Here is a 17,895-nt window from a genome sequence, read left to right as displayed (position 1 = left end):
CCAAAGTGAAACAACATTAATTCATCCCTGAACATGTGGAATTAGCATTGCTTAATACTATCATGACTATATGGTTCAGCCAAGTTGGTCCTTATTGTCAAATCGTCAAAAAATGAAATATTGTATAATTCAAATAATAAAAACAAAAGAAATAATGAGTGGGGGACATCATCGTCTGTCTCATTTGCATGTCACTGAGTTGTGTATATCACTTTAAAAACTTTAATAACTTAACAATGTCACAACTTTCTTATTTTACATCCAATTTTGATCAAATTTTCAGCGTTATGCTAATTTGATTTTTCTCTATTTATTCAAATCAACATTTTTCTTGGGTGGACTTGACCTTTAACAACAAACTTTTTGGCACTCCCTGTTCGTGTTTGGTGTCACTGATTTTCCTTTTTGTTTAAGTTTGAAAAACAAATGGTGCATGGGGAAGTTTTTTTTCAGTTGTCAGAAATGTTTGTCCTTCGCAGGTACGCCGCTGATCATTGGTTAAAATACAGACTACGAAGAAAATTTTATCTCGATGGAAATAAATCAGGTAAACGTTCATCATTGATTGATTTGAGACATTTTGTTGTCTACAAATATATTAGAAAAAGAATGGCAAATGACAGGGTGATGATTCGAAGAGATGTCCGTATGGGTTACAAATGACGTTCATCACGACTGGCACTGGTGAACCTTTCTTATGCGAAAAAAATGTATACCTTGCATGCCGACGCAAATGCTTTTGGTATCTAATTACATGTTCAATTCGTGTTTTAGTCGTCCATTACTTTGCGAACAGCTTCGGGTATAACATGGGGAGGGGTTAAGATGAGTCGATGGTTGAAGAGGTGGTACAGGCTGAAAATAATTATATCCAGGGGCGTAACAGGGGTCGGTAGCCGGGGGGGGGAGAACAAAAAAAAATCCCGGTCATACCATGGAACAGGCAATGGCGCCATGGGCAAAAATTTTGAGGGGGGCAATATGATATATATCGGGGAGATTTAAGAGCGATCGAAGGTTTAAAAAATTAATATCATATTTCACCCTTCTCCTCTTTTTTGTACGCCACGGTGAACAGGATTTTTGTTATGATTGTGCGCATCAGGACGAAGCTCTACATGGTCAAGGGGGTTCTGCATGATGCGTGTGGCAAGAAGTAAATGTGGGAAAAATTTGTAAAATGTCGCCAGCGAGCGAAGCGAGCCAGAAAGAAAATAAAAATGGCCTTTTGAAATGAAATTCTAATTATGTGATATATTTTTACATCATAGCAAATATCATGTCAAATATATATAATATATATATATATTCATCTCATTTCACTGCCTCCTTTATTACCTTTTATTTCCTCTTGGCTGTAGAACCAACCCCCCCCCCCCCTCCCGGTACGCCAGTGCTTCAACGTAAAGCTTAATGCTGGAAGGGTCCATGCAGGGGCCCGTTATAGAGCCCTTTAAATGTTACAGATGAGAAGCTCCCACTGCACGGGGTCTTGGACAGATCTCCCGGTAGCTTTGGAAATTCAGCAAGTTTAAGATCGACTTTCATACGACATTATGCTATATATATATACCATTTATCTTTCTTCCCGCTCGTTATCTTCAATCCTCGGCAGCCGGTAGTGTTATCTTGTCCCTTTTCTTTATTTTCCAATTAGATTTTGGCTCATTCCATTCTACCTTCATTTCCCGATTTTGTCATCTTTTATTCATTTCCCTGTATTACCAATCATGCTATTTCGTGGAGAATTGTTCTTTCTCACATGTTTTTCTTTCCGTCCTTTTGCCGTTTTCCATTTTTATGTTTTTATTAGTTTTCTTTTCCATTTCCCTTTCATTTTCCCCTTTTCTCCTTTCCTTTCCTTTCCCTTTCTTTTTTTTCTTGCCCATTTTTCCTTTCCCGTTTTTTTTTTCCCGGTGAACTCCGTCAGGGGGGGGGGCGCCTGTTACGTCACTGATCATATCTGAATGAGTAGGATAAAATTCACATAGCAAAATATTGACAGTGTTATCAAACAAAAAATGAACTTTTTTAAATTTGAAAGTGCAGACATATTTGGAAAAACATTAAACATGCACAATGTCATGAATATGCAATAGGTTGACTGATGACGTAATTTCCCCACTTTCATTTTTCTTATATTGATGAAGTTTTCATATTTTCATACATAATTATGTGCATGAATTGTCTCTCGTATAAAAACATACATTGCATAAATGATTATCTTACACTTTAAATTAGGAGTCAATCCATTTTAATTTCTTATACTTGGAGGACAAAATATAAATGAATATTTCATGAAATTAGATAGAGAATAATAAGCGGGACTATGCCATCACCAAATTGTTCACTGCATATTCATTCATCACAAAAATAAAAAGGTAAAAATGGCAAAGGTAAAAAAGGCAGAGATCAAAATGGCAGTGGTATAGACTCTAAATGACAGCGGTAAAGTTACAGAGTTATAAATGACCAGTCTTAAACCCCATGCAAAAAAATCCAAAAGCTCCTCCATATACAGTAGATTTATGTTCTGAGAAGAAAACTAGAATTAAAATGTTGAACTAATAGAAAAGGGTAACATTTTAAAATCACACTGTAAATCTTCTGCACCAAATTGATAACGCTTGACTTGAGTTGGTATTTTTTTCCCTAGACTTACATGCACGGCCTTCTCATGTCAAATCGCTTCTCTGATATTCAACTTTGAAGCACACTTTGGATCCAAGTAGGGTACTTAATTCACAAAAGGGGAAATTCACCCTGACATAAACTTAAGTTTATCATGAAACTAACAGAAAATAATTAAAAACAATATTGGTGAGGGTTTTAGCGAATCCATCAAAGACTTAAAAAAACTATATTAGAATTTTATATTTTAATGATGACGTCATTTGCGAGTAGTTTTTTCCCCATATATGGTGTAATAAAAATATCAATGAAATGTCATTTTAAAAAAATGAAAATGTTTTTTATTGTACCTTAAGTATATTAACATACAAATCATTTCACATCCGCTCCTGAAAGATTTTTAGCAATCATGACCATTTAGAAGTATACATTTTGGTGCATAAAATACGGGGCAGGTGCTTGTATATGACATCACGGATAAAAGAACTAACATTCATAATCACTCTCTTAATCTTTGATGGGTTTTCCTTAAACCTTCACCAATATATTTTTCTGCTATTTTCACAGTTAACCATTTGTCAGGGTGAACTTCTCCTTCAAGACAGGTCGATAGAATGGTATCTAAAAACACCCATGATTATTTTTTTTACCTCTGCCATTTTTACCTGTGCTATTTTTACCTCCGTCATTTTTACCACTGCCATTTTTACCTCTGCCATTTTTACCTCTGCCATTTTTACCTGGTATCTGAATTCTATATAGTGTGGCTAGAATGAAATATCCGATGATCATCATTATCATCACCACCACCATCATCGTCACCGTTATCCACCTCATCATACACCATCGTTATCTCTATCAAATCATCACTATACATCATCATCACCATTACTACCGTCATCATCATTATCATCACCATTGTCATCATCACCATCATCATCACCAGCATCATTTAACAGCTTATCCTACAGAATGATTTTCTTACCGGTTACTGTTGGTGAGGAAGGCGAGTTTGATGATGAGGTGGACATCGTTTCCGATTGAGAAGTAGGTGCCGAAGTAGTAGTAGTGGTAGGTGTTGTAGTAGTAACAGTGGTCGGTATTGAAGTAGTGGTAAGAGTGGCAGGTGATGAAATAGTTGTAGTAGGTTCGGTCACTGTTTGTAGTAAAGAAAAGCAAAACCTTTATTACAGACAACACAAACAATACTGAATTGACAATCGGCTTATTTTACCTGTATTTTAGTGCGGCTATAGTGAACAAAATACGTCCGACCGCAAGACCCGGAGGGGGGGGCACTTACATTGACGAGTGGATACCATGCGCGACCCAAAAAACACGTAAAAAGGATGTCTTTTTCAAGATAGGGCACGTTACGTACGTAACGTGATAAGGGTGTCAAGTTTAGAGTCCGATTTGCGCGAGCTGTGGAAGGTGGGGCCGTACTAAACCAAATGATGTGTAAAGGTAAAACCGACGACCGACGGACCTGTGACATAACAATAAAATATCGCTGTACTTGTTTAGGGGTTCATTTCAGGGAATACTTGCCAAGAGTATCGATTTGTTTCCAATACTTGTTAAGGGTAGGGTTTCACACGCCAATACTTGTTAAGGGGTGCATTTTCAGAATATAGGAAATACGTGTTTAGGGTGCTTTTCGAGACCCCATGGTTGCGCATGGTACGGGGCATGGTATCCACTCGTCAATAGAAGTGCCCCCCCTGGGCCGCAAGAGGAAGATGTGTCACTGTGGATGATCCTAGCGGCGCGATTTTGAATGCGCTGCAACATTTCACGGTCTGTTTTATTGATAATAATCCATACAGAATTTGAGTAATCTAGCCTACTAAGCACAAGAGATCAAATAGAATGGTTACAAGCTTTATTTAGTGAGCATTTTTCTTATTCTACATATGTTATACAGATGGAAGTTGAGAGATTTACAGAGTGGAGTTACTTGTTGAGACATAGATAGGGAAGAATCAGTGTAGACATCAAGGGTCATAACAGAGCTGGATGGGACAATGGTAGTGTTAACAACAGACAGTGCAAACGTATGTGGAAGATGCTGACCAAATTTGGGCGAAACAGGTAACAGTTTTTTTTTTTTATTCATTTAACTGCAACTTGTTCATTACCAACCAACGATTCACATCATGAATGCAGTTTTCAATTATTGATGTTGCACGGTGCAAACTATCTCTATTCTTAGGATTAAAACTATGATATATTTGAACATCATCGGCATGAATATGAAATTGGATATCGTGATTCTTAATGATATTACTCAGTGGTTTGATATACAGAGTGAAAAAGAGCAGGGGTCCGGAACGGAGCCTTGTGGTACGCCATATTCCAATGGATACTTATCTCACTTTCCATTCCCGACACAAACACTTTGAGTATGAACATAATGGTTTAGTAATGTAACGATCCATCTTGTGAAATAGCATACATAGATTTTGAGTCAGCATCTAACAGCTGATCATTGAAATAGCTGCTCCTCTTCATTAATAATGCTACGTTAAACATCTTCTGTCTTAGCTAAGCTTCATGATCACTTCAGACTTGGAATTCATCCATTTTCTTTCTAATCTCCTTCGTTCCCTCGATCTTGAGTGAATGAGATGATCATTATACCAAGTACCACAAATTCTTGGTGTCATTTTCTTAATCCTAACTAAAACAAGACATTGCTGATCCAAGAAATTATTGATAGACTGATTATAATGTTTCACCTGATCGTCTACTACACTATTTTCCCAGAGACACATGGACCTCGTACTACCATAGTTCCTGGTGGGTGTTTCATAAAGCTGTTCGTAAGATAAGAACGACTAATGATCCTTTCTTTTGGTAAATGGTATACACCATAGGCGATGGTTTAACGCGTAACAAAGTTTCACCAGTCGTTCTAAAAGTCGCTCTTAACTTACGAACAGCTTTATGAAACGGCCCCCTGGACTTATGACTACCTTTTGTGATTTATTCTTTATAAAGTTGACATTTTACTTAATAACACAATGATCCGACATGCCTTTGTCAACCACAATCAATTGCTAAAGAACATCATCAGATGTTCTTGAGATTATTTAGTCCAATGTATGTCCTCGCCGTCATCGATATCATTATTAAATACGAGAGATAGGAAATGTAATTGAATGAATAAAAAATAACGAATTCCTGTCTTCAAGTGAGAAATTATCGTTAAAATTTGATAGAGGTGATTTTATAAATTGCGTACGCGCACTGTTAAGATTTCCATTCCATTCATTTAAGCCCCGCCCATCAAGCCGTTAACAGGTTTTTTTAAACTATTTACAGCTCGGGGTAATATTCCTGGCTTGTGATGTCAGGATCACGGCATATTTTCCATTATCGTGACAGTGGTTGGAATTATATTTGGTCACATGACGTGGTTTAGACCAATTGCCTGTTCAGATTATTATTAAATGTCAAGTCCACCTCAAAAAAATGTTGATTTGAATCAATAGAGAAAAATCAGACAAGCACAATGCTGAAAATTTCATCAAATGTAAAATAAGACATTTCAAAGTTTCGCTTATTTTCAACAAAATAGTTATATGAACGAGCCAGTTACATCCAAATGAGAGGGTCGATGATGTCACTCACTCACTATTTCTTTTGTTTTTTATTGTTTGAATTATACAATATTTCAGGTTTTACGAATTTGACAATTAGGACCTCCTTGCCTGACATGCCTGAAGCACAAAATGTTAAAATAATGGAATTCCACGAATGAAACTTCATTTCACATGACAATGACGAGAAAATAAAAATATTTCACATTTCATATAATAAAATACAAAAGAAATAGTGAGTGAGTGATGTCATCAACTCTCTCATTTGGATGTAACTGGCTCGTTCATATAACTATTTTGTTGAAAATAAGCGAAACTTTAAAATGCCATAACTTTCTTATTTTACATCCGATTTTGATGAAATTTTCAGCGTTGTGCTTGTTGATTTTTTCTCTTTTTATTCAAATCAAGTTTTTGTTGGGGTGGACTTATCCTTTAAGACGGATGTGAGATGAAATACCCGAAGAAAAATAGACTCGTGGCAGTATTGTGCAAAAAATATATATTGATTTAATGTCAATTCCTCCCAGTTTCCATGGTTTCTTGCAAGAGACGAATAACATTATTTATGTAATGTCAAACAATCACAATCTTGTCACACATGTTGCATACTGCTGTATATTCATTGACACACGAAATATTTCAAATGACCAGTTTTCAAATAGATTGGTGCTTGATATACTACATCCAATACAGGCCTTGTCAGATAATAAAAAATATTGATTATGAATTATGATTTTGCATGGAATAATTGGAATGAGTATGAGCATAATAGATGAAATTCAATTTACATGAAATGTGCTGATCTAGCTTTTCTGTTTCTGTTGTGGTAACTCCCGTAGGAACTCGGCAGAACAGCATTTTGCTGGTAAACGCCAAGCTGGTATAAAACCAACTACCTATGAAACATTTTACGTCTAGGTTAATCAGTCATAGTGGCTGACGTTATAGACGACAGATATCACTCTTGCTATATCACTTTTACTATAAGACGGGGGTAATCAAATTGTTTATTTACTGCAGATCGATTTTTTTTTGTTATAATGGAAGGGGTATTCATCATGATGAAGATGGAAAAGATTAAAACTCGACATCTCTCTAATCCCCAGTTTAAGGAAAAAATGTGTCATGAACACATAATCTTCTTATGGCTGAAAAGAGTATCTTCCCCCTAATAATTTGATACCATATTCACGTGGTATGTCTTAACGCTTGGATAATCAGTAGGTAGATGTGTCGCAATTAGCTTATTTGGTATGCGCCTATGAATGTTTTGTAACAGAAATATAGTGCAATATACATGTAAATGCTGTAGATCATCATCTTCATCATCATCGTATTATTTGCATTGAGGTATCTTTTGATTTGTGCCAAACATCCCAAAGTAAGGCATGACTGCAATTACTAAATCCAAATGTCGGTGATGAATCAAGATGTCAATTATGTCATAATTCTACAAGGGTTGCATTAAAATCCATTTCAAAACTCATTTTGTACTGTATTGATATTGTTCATCCATTCTCAAGTTAAATTTAATTGAAAAGTGATTTTCAAAGTGTTTCATAGGATGACATCATTGGCATTTTGATTCATTCATTGCAGCCATGCCTTTTTTACTTTGACGCAAATCAAACTTTACATCTCTTACTCTGAAAAAATATTGGGTAAAAGTGCTCCATGACGGTAATTATGTGTCTAACCAACATTGGACATTTCTTTTGGGCATTTTGAGTTATCCAGTGTGATGAAAATTTTGCCTATTGTAAAGTAATCCCTGCTTTTTTTTAGAACCTTACTGGACAAAATGCTTCCCGGATTGAGTAAAAAAAATGCCCCAAATTGGTTGGACACATCATTACCATGATTACCCTCGTGGTGTACAAATTTTAGCCATTATCTTTTACAGTGCAGCAAAAAAAAAATGTTTCCAGATTATCCAAGCGTTGACACACGTGTTAACTCATAAATGTGGTATCAAATTATTTGTGTTGTGTCGAGTTTTTTTTTTCTTTTTTTTTTGCTTGCATGGTATACTCCAGAAATGCATAAACATTCTTGGAAAGAAAAGTGAAATACACATTACCAAATATTGGGACGAATAGTATGCAAGAATATATACGGTCGTCGAGTAAAATATTAAGTGAAAGGTAAATCTACGCAAGAGGCACGTTTAAAAGATTGCAAAGTGTTTTTTTTTTCATGAAAAATATACTAGTATTTTGCAATGCTTTACCAGACAAACATGTATCTTCACTCTTTAACCAATATTGGGTAAACCCCTTTCAGATTGGTGAGACAGGAAGGAGAAAAAAATACAATAACGAATTAAACATTTTTGTTTTCATTCTAATCGTTCGTAAATTCATGCATAATTTTACGAACCACTTTGTGAAAAATCGCCCGAGAAGATGGAGCTAGGCGCATTCATGTGCCTTGCGATAAGTTGAGGTTTATGGACTCCCCAACTCTTAAATAATGTAATAAATAAATAAATATAATGAAAAGAGAACGAACTTTTTAATGAGCAATGTTATTTCTTACAGTAGAAATATAGTTGAATGTTATGAATCTGGGGGTAGATAATTCAAGAATGAACATGTTGAAGAGTAGGACCACTGCTTAACCAAAATATAATTTCAAAAGCAATTTTAACTGCACATTATGTCAGACGATTAAGGGTTACACGGAGAATGTGAATAGAAAATTGGGGGAAGACGTGTTGGACAAGAAGGGGGAAGTAAAAGATTGCAAAATGATATTTTTCAATGAAAAATGTACTGAATATTGCGATGGCTCTAGAGAGGAGCGACGAATGAAGTCACAGAATAATTCCAGATGAGCGTGTAGTTAATATATCTCTGATGAAATGATATGAGTTGAAGATGATTGACGAATGAAAAATTAGGGTTTGTTTCATAATACTTGGTTCACTTTGAATGGTTGTCAGTCCATCTGTGGTTAAGGTCGACTGTGACACTGAGGGGGCGGTAACTGTCTGAAGTGTTGTTGATATTGCTTCCTCAGTGGTCCCTGGTTCACCTGATGTACGTGCAACAGATTCCGGAGATGTTTGAGGTGTTATTGTCGACTGATCAACAGTGGTGGCAATCGACGACTCTGAAGTGGTATGGAAAGGCAGTGATGGCGTCGTGGTGATTTGTATGTCAGTGGTTCCTATTCCACCAGACATAGTTCCATCAGATTCTGTAGAAGTTTGAGCAGTTGTTGTAACTGCCTCAGCAGCTGTCACAGTGGTCGATGGCTCTGAAGTCGTGAAAATGGTCGGGGATGGTGCTGTCGTTATATCTATTTCAGTGGTACTTATGCCAGCAGAAGTAGTTGCGGTTGTGGTCAGTATTGTCTCTGAGGTGGGAGAAACAGTTGACGACTGTGCTGTCGTCATTTCTCTTTCGGTTGTGTATGTTCTGTCGGAAGTATTTGCATCAGATCCTGAAGTGGTTTGAAAAGTGCTTGTTGTAGCTGTCTCTTGAGATGTGGTAATGTCATCTGCAATTGTCATCGTTGTTATCGGTGTAGAGTTAGAGGGTGATGTTGCAGTTGTTGTTGATTCATCTTGAGCAGTTGTAAGTGGAGTTGCCGTTATTGACTCTGTTGTCGATGCTGTCGTGGTGGAAACTGAAAGAAACATTCCTCTACTGATTTCTTTGAAATACCGTTATAACTTGTAACACAAACTGAACACTTTTGGAGTCAAATTTATCCAAAATATGTATACTGATGCATATCGAATGAAATGGTTATTTTTTTATCGCATCGTTCCTATTGTAACCATATTCTTTTTTTAGCAATGAAATTTATTTTCATTTCATTTCTATTGGGAAAAGGATAATACAATTCGGATTCGTCTCTAATTTATTACTTGCCAATGAGGGTAAACCAATATGTTGGATGTGTCTCAATCGTTCCATCATGGTAGTTTCCCCGCCCTGTTAGCATGGTTGGGTAAATTTTACATGGATAATTATGAAGGAAAGAGTGGTATGTCTAAAGTATAAAAAAAAATCCAACAAATTCAATAAATTTTATTTATTTATTAGAACATATTTATTTAGGTATAAAAATCAGCATAAAACTGTTTTTCATCAATGACCTCATGAAAACTTAAAGAACAACATAAATCATCATATCATACATGAAAATAACGTCAAAATCTAAGTCAAGATAACAATGCTTGGTAACATAAACAAACAAATACTTAAATGATATTAATCAAACTGAAATATTTAAGTTATCAAAAGGGAACAGTTATTAATTACAAAACTACTAATTGTATAATTTATTCACTGATAAAAAGCACTAGTATGATAGCTATGAATTAATGATGGCATCATAGAAAATCGAGTAAAACAATGACAATCAGTTATAAATGTATGTCTAAAACTATAAAATATCAAAGGGTTAAGATCATTACAAATAGTAGCAACGTGATATCGATGTTAAAGATGAATAAGGGCATTGTATATTACAATAAATAAAATATAAGTAATGGTTTTCATAGAAAAAAATTATTGGATTACAAATACTATCCGGAAAGAACTGAAGGGTAAAGGAACATCGGTAATAAAATGAAAAGTAAGGAGAGGTGAAGAATAGAGATGCATTCGAAGGCTCGTAGTAATTGTGTATGACAGCCATTGTAAGGTGAAAATTGATATAGTATCGTAAGAAATATATATTTTTTAAGGATAATTTGAAAGAATTTAATGAAACTGCATTCTGAAGTGAATCTGGCAAATTGTTCCAGACCCGTGCGGCGGAGAACATAAGAAAAGATTTCTTGAAGCATTCAATATTAGGTTTAGGGGAACAATGTTTAGTATATTATAATTACGTGTTATAACATCATGTCTTTCACAAACCATTATGTATGCAATGACCGGGCCTTATTACACCTCTTTTACTCTAAATCTTTGTGATCCAAGCGCTATATAAAAGATGAATTCAAGACTAATTTTCCATGTGATAATTGATTAATCACTTATTACGTGAAAAGTGACAAGTGACTGGTAATGTTATGACATAATCTGTTTGAATGAGAATTTAAACATTATAATGGTTGATTGATTCACGATAAAGTATAAGGATTCTGAATGCCTACATCGTGTTCCATAGTAGGCCTACATCGTTTCAACCACTAAATTTACCCTTGCCGGGAAAATACAAAAAATTGAATAACATGGCATTTAATTTTTGTCAAATTAAATATTCTTGTAATTTGTATGACTTATCACATTATTGAATATAACAGAACCATCGAAGAAAATATAATATGATAAAATACGAGGGCTAGGCACAAGACTTATCAATCTCGCAGAACAAGCCTTCATATCCAGGACACAGGTACAAATATATTCATTCAAAAAACCGCTGCATGTTCCTCCATTCATGCACGGGTTGGAAAGACATTCATCCGTCTCTGCATAATCATGTTTGAGAACAAAATATAAGTATGGCAGTGAGTCCAAACTTTGCGTGTGTCCATACTCCGCGGACGGTCGTTATCTCAAAATTTTTCAATGTCTTAAAAAATTTGAAATCATCAGCATAAAAAGCGACCTGAAATTACCTTCTAGCGTAAGTTTCTTTAGGATGAGTTAAGTATTCATGAAAATATTGACAAAAGTTCGGCAGATTTGTCACCGTTAGCGCCCGTTCCGAAAAACTGGAGATTATGTTGATGGTCAAAGTCAATTGCAGTATTTCAAATCGACTCACCATTCTAGCAATGAACGCGAAAAATCCGAAAAATCACCCTAATTCTTTTTGCAGCACATTATAAAAAAAAATATGGGACTTACACACACTGGAGAATATTTTGATGGTCAGAGGCAAATGCAATATTTAAAATTGACTTACCATTCTCGCAATGAACGCCTTCATATCCAGGGACACAGGTACAATTATATTCATTCAAGAAATCGTTGCAGGTTCCTCCATTCATGCACGGGTTAGAACGACATTCATCCGTCTCTGATGTTTGGGAAAGAAATATAAGTAAAGTGTGACTAATGTGCACCTAAATGTACATCTTTATGATGCATTTTTAAGAAAATACGGAAATATAAGTACATTTTAATAGTTTCTGCGAAAATTCGCATTAATTATTTGTGTAGCACATCATGAAAAATATGGGACTTACACACAAACTGGAGATTATGTTGATGGTCAAAGGCAAATGCAATATTTAAAATCGACTTACCATTCTCGCAATGAACGCCTTCATATCCAGGGACACAGGTACAGTTATATTCATTTAAAAAATCGTTGCATGTTCCTCCATTCATGCACGGGTTAGAAAGACATTCATCCGTCTCTGATCATGTTTGAGAAAGAAATAAATATCGTAAGTTTCAATGATACGTCGACAAGTTTCTCGATTTTGGGTGATAAAGTTTATATTCTGATATTCAGATGAAACAAACGAATTGTAGGTTGCAGTTATGACAAACAAGCAATGTTTTTATTAAAGGAAATACGGAAATATAAACTTTCTGCGAAAAATCACCCTAATTCTTTTTGCAGCACATCATGAAAAATATGGGACTTACACACAAACTGGAGAATATGTTGATGGTCAAAGGCAAATGCAATATTTCAAATCAATTTACCATTCTCGCAATGAACGCCTTCATATCCAGGGACACAGGTACAATTATATTCATTCAAGAAATCGTTGCATGTTCCTCCATTCATGCACGGGTTAGAACGACATTCATCCGTCTCTGATGTTGGGGAAAGAAATATAGATAAAGTGTGATTAATGTACACCTAAATGTATATTTTCATGGTGCATTTTTAAGAATATAAGGAAATATAAGTACATTTAAAAGGTTTCTGCTTAAAATCACTCTATATATTGGTTTATTATTTTATTAAAAAACCGTAATGGACACGCACACACAAACTAGATATTTATTTTGATGGCCAAAGTCAAATGCAATATTTAAAATCGACTCACCATTCTCGCAATGAACGCCTACATATCCAGGGACACAGGTACAGTTATATTCATTCAAGAAATCGTTGCATGTTCCTCCATTCATGCACGGGTTAGAACGACATTCATCCGTCTCTGATGTTGGGGAAAGAAATATAAATAAAGTGTGATTAATGTACACGAAAATGTTCATTTTTATGATGCATTTTTAAGAATATACGGAAATATAATTACATTTAAGAGGTTTCTGCTTAAAATCATCCTAATTCGTTTTGCAGCACATCATGAAAAATATGGGACTTACACACAAATTGGAGAATATGTTGATGATCAAAGACAAATACAATATTTCAAATCAACTTACCATTCTCGCAATGAACGCCTTCGTATCCAGGGACACAGGTACAGTTATATTCATTTAAAAAATCGTTGCATGTTCCTCCATTCATGCACGGGTTAGAACGACATTCATCCGTCTCTGATGTTGGGGAAAGAAATATAAATAAAGTATGATTAATGTACACCTAAATGTACATCTTTATGATGCATTTTTATGATGCATTTTTAGAATATACGGAAATATAAGTACATTTTAAAAGTTTCTGCGAAAAATCGCATTAATTATTTGTGTAGCACATCATGAAAAATATGGGACTTACACACAAACTGGAGATTATGTTGATGGTCAAAGGCAAATGCAATATTTAAAATCGACTTACCATTCTCGCAATGAACGCCTTCATATCCAGGGACACAGGTACAGTTATATTCATTTAAAAAATCGTTGCATGTTCCTCCATTCATGCACGGGTTAGAACGACATTCATCCGTCTCTGATGTTGGGGAAAGAAATATAAATAAAGTATGATTAATGTACACCTAAATGTACATCTTTATGATGCATTTTTATGATGCATTTTTAGAATATACGGAAATATAAGTACATTTTAAAAGTTTCTGCGAAAAATCGCATTAATTATTTGTGTAGCACATCATGAAAAATATGGGACTTACACACAAACTGGAGATTATGTTGATGGTCAAAGGCAAATGCAATATTTAAAATCGACTTACCATTCTCGCAATGAACGCCTTCGTATCCAGGGACACAGGTACAGTTATATTCATTTAAAAAATCGTTGCATGTTCCTCCATTCATGCACGGGTTAGAACGACATTCATCCGTCTCTGATCATGTTTGAGAAAGAAATAAATATCGTAAGTTTCAATGATACGTCGACAAGTTTCTCGATTTTGGGTGATAAAGTTTATATTCTGATATTCAGATGAAACAAACGAATTGTAGGTTGCAGTTATGACAAACAAGCAATGTTTTTTTTTTATTCATAATTGCTGATCTGTCTTTTTCGTCTATAATACCCTTATTCTTCCCTAGTAAAAAATATAGTCTGGCAAAGGAAGAATTTCGGGAATTCATCCTTTTCGTTCTACATACAACAAACCTGCCATCGTCTGTACAAATAAAAACATAGATGAAATTTAGTCAATACATTCCCTAAGACATGGTATAATAACAAAAAGTAGTAACAATTAAAATTAATTAGAATCCTCTTTTATTACGCTCGTTTTTGTTCTTTCCTTATCAACCTCAAATTTTCAGCCTATTACCTGGATGCTCCCTGCATATCTGCAATCATTTCTGTTCCTATTCCCATTGAGGAGAAAGGCTATAAAACTAAAAACATATAGAAGTTATAGGTATAGGCATATGTTGGTTCTGATTAATGTTTATGGATGTCAACTATGTATTGACAAGTGGTCGGAAAATGCCAAACTATCTTATCAAATGTTAAAATCAATTCAAATCAAAATTTTCTCGTGGAGAAGGTGTTTTTAGAAAAGGGTGTGACAAGAAATTACCACTTTCTACAAAGTTCTTTTAAAGCTTGTGATTTAGTTTACTTACCGTTGCACGATGGAATGGGATGTGAAAACTGCCCTCCCATGCATTGAATAGTTTCATTGTGAGAGAGGGTGTAACCTTCTTCACATTCAAACGTGCAGATTGTTGAACATGGCACAGTAGCATTGGTCTCACAGCTTCCATTAATCGACATGAGGTTGTCTGGTAATTTACCAACGAAGCACTTTTCACCTATGTTTTTATCATAATCAAAAAAGAGGTAAAAGAAAGACTATTTATAACAAGAATGATGATAATAATTATAATATAATTTTTATTTACCCTTTGCACGCTAATGTTGCAATTTAAATTCAACAATCGTAATAATTAGTTTTCTCCCCGAACTTCATATTTAGAGGTGATAAATGGCAAAAGTTATTGGACAACATCTATAAAGCAATCATCAGTATCAATTATTTGTCAAAATAAAAATCTTGATTCAAAGAAAATAACATGAAAACAATCGACATCATCATCCTCCAAAATTAATTCAGCGTGCACAGCAATAATAATCATAATATTAATAGTGCAGATTTGTAGAACAAACACGTCGCGTAATCTCAAATTGTCTCAATCGAACTCTTTAGAATATGATTTCATTTTTTTAGATTTAATCATAAATGCTGAGTTCGGTGCTTCTTCACTTAAGCCACTTTGAATAGCATCATCTCAAAGCATTTTATACTCAAGTTATTCCTTACTCCACACCTGGAATGCAGCACTCTAAACTATATAAATTCAAAAAATATTTTATATTTTCACACCGTCTTTTAGGCTTTTGGGTCTGATCTATCAGATGAAAGTATAATTTTGACAGAAGTTCACGCTTGAGTGGCCAATGTCGATTTTTGTAGACATGATAAAGTTCGAAGAAATCGGTTTACGCAAAATGATTTTCTTTTTCAATGTTAATAAAAACAGATTCATTGTAACTTTTTATGATAACTTTTCTACCCAAAATGAACATTCAGAGCCAATGTCAACATGTCTTTTAGTTTTGTCTTTATCTGTGCCAGCTGGATCAGAAGACATTCACTTCAAACATAATAATAATAATAATTCGCATTTATATAGCGCTTTATCAATCTACGAAAAATTATATTTCTTTATAAAATTATGTCATTTATAGGAGATTTACAATTCATACTTCATTTCATACTTGTTTCTCCACACTTCTCCAGGCATGCAGTGATAACCTGAAAAAAACTCAATCCTATTTCTCATGTACGTTACTGATACATGTAAAACATAAGGTCTAGGTGTTTGGCGAGGGGCGTTTTCGCCATAAACAAGTGAGAAAGGGAAAATATATTTTCAAATCAATCTTCTTTGCTAAAGTCCACGCGCTATTCATATAAATGTCTATTATCTGCTTCCCGGATTTGCGCAAACAAACTCCTAAGTAAGTGGCGCTCACTCAAGCGGAAATATTTGTCGACAGTCATATCGTCGTTCGCTTAAAAAGACCTGTACTGATATATAAATGTGGGGAAAAGCTTCAAAATTTAAACCTCTTTCCGATCTGCATTGCATATCGACCTTAGTTAGTGACCAGTCGATTTCTGTATTTCATTTGAATCCCAGATATTTATTTCCAAACCTCAAATGATTCAGCTTTGTATTTTTAATGTTCAAATTCAAATTTTAAACTATCCGGCTGATCCACAGACGATCTTGACTAATGTGACCATTGAATTTCTGAAGTCCATGTCAACATTTTGTTGACATTTTCATGCTCACTGAGCTCTTCCGTCATTCTATTCTGGCAAAGAAATCTAATTCAGTTATTATTCCCAGACAGCTGTGAATGGCGTGAGTGACAGATGAGATGATTAATCGAACCAATACTGTTGAAGACTTGTTAAACACTTGTCTTGGTTACACATGTATAGTCAAAAACACAACTTTAGGCCAGAGTTTATAGATTAAACCCGTGCTCAGAATAACTCCCTTTGCCTTTTATGTTCTCCCATGCTAAATGATACTTGTATATTCTGTCATCATTATGGAGGTTCTTGGGGTGTCTGATGGGGGTATGATTGATTTTCTGTTTTGTCCTGTATATTGCCATAACGTATTAGAGTTGTCATGTAGAATGTTCATGTCTGTCATGGGGGTGAGGGTTATTGGGTGGTAAATAGGATAAGAGGTCTGCTATAATTTTGTCTGTGATTTTGCTGGACTGTTTACTTTGTACACTTTTGTAGTCATGTCATATATTTTCTTGTTTTGAACAAAATGTTGGCAATTGCCGGTGACGTTCTGTAATAAATTCAATTCAATTCAATTCATTATCTTGTGTATAATTATATGCTTGTACGTGATTGTGCTTTTTAAAGAAGCGAATAAAGAAGATCTAATTATTTTTAAAATTATTATCATAATTATTATTACTATTATTGTTATTATTTTCACCATCATCATCATCATTTATTTTTATTATTATTATTAGTAGTAGTAGTAGTAATAGCAGCAGCAGCAGTAATAGTAGTAGCAGTAGTAGAGTAGTAGTAGTAGTAGTAGTAGTAGTAGTAGTAGTAGTAGTAGTATCATAAATCAAAATCACTGTTAACATTGTTATTGATATGTAATTATCCAATATACATACAAAACAATGGTCTTGGTAGCACCGGAGGAGTAGATGTACATGCACAGTTCTGTCCCATCATGCCCATGTCGTTTTGTTGAAAGCATACCTCCACCTGTGATTCCGAAATTCCATAAAGACTGGTCAATAAAACAACACAAATGGCTATTCGCCGAATCTGAAAAAAAAT

At 34.8% G+C, this 17,895-nt stretch overlaps 1 protein-coding gene across 1 annotated transcript; it reads right to left on the bottom strand.

Annotated features, from left to right (window-relative positions):
• Positions 1-3,596: 3,596 nt before the first annotated feature.
• On the bottom strand, positions 3,597-15,314 carry LOC121412097 (protein eyes shut-like). The gene is made up of 10 exons (XM_041605006.1): positions 15,122-15,314; positions 14,269-14,382; positions 13,914-14,027; positions 13,559-13,672; positions 13,216-13,329; positions 12,866-12,979; positions 12,457-12,570; positions 12,114-12,227; positions 9,159-9,872; positions 3,597-3,787 (listed from the first exon to the last, which is right to left on the bottom strand). Exons 1-10 carry the CDS (start codon positions 15,270-15,272, stop codon positions 3,597-3,599), a joined length of 1,854 nt encoding a protein of 617 aa, XP_041460940.1. The 5' UTR covers positions 15,273-15,314.
• Positions 15,315-17,895: the final 2,581 nt, after the last annotated feature.

Source organism: Lytechinus variegatus, chromosome 3, assembly GCF_018143015.1.
Source record: "Lytechinus variegatus isolate NC3 chromosome 3, Lvar_3.0, whole genome shotgun sequence".
Lineage (NCBI taxonomy): Eukaryota > Metazoa > Echinodermata > Echinoidea > Temnopleuroida > Toxopneustidae > Lytechinus > Lytechinus variegatus.
Note: the sequence above shows the minus strand (reverse complement) of the source record. Positions and strands in the feature narration are given on the sequence as shown.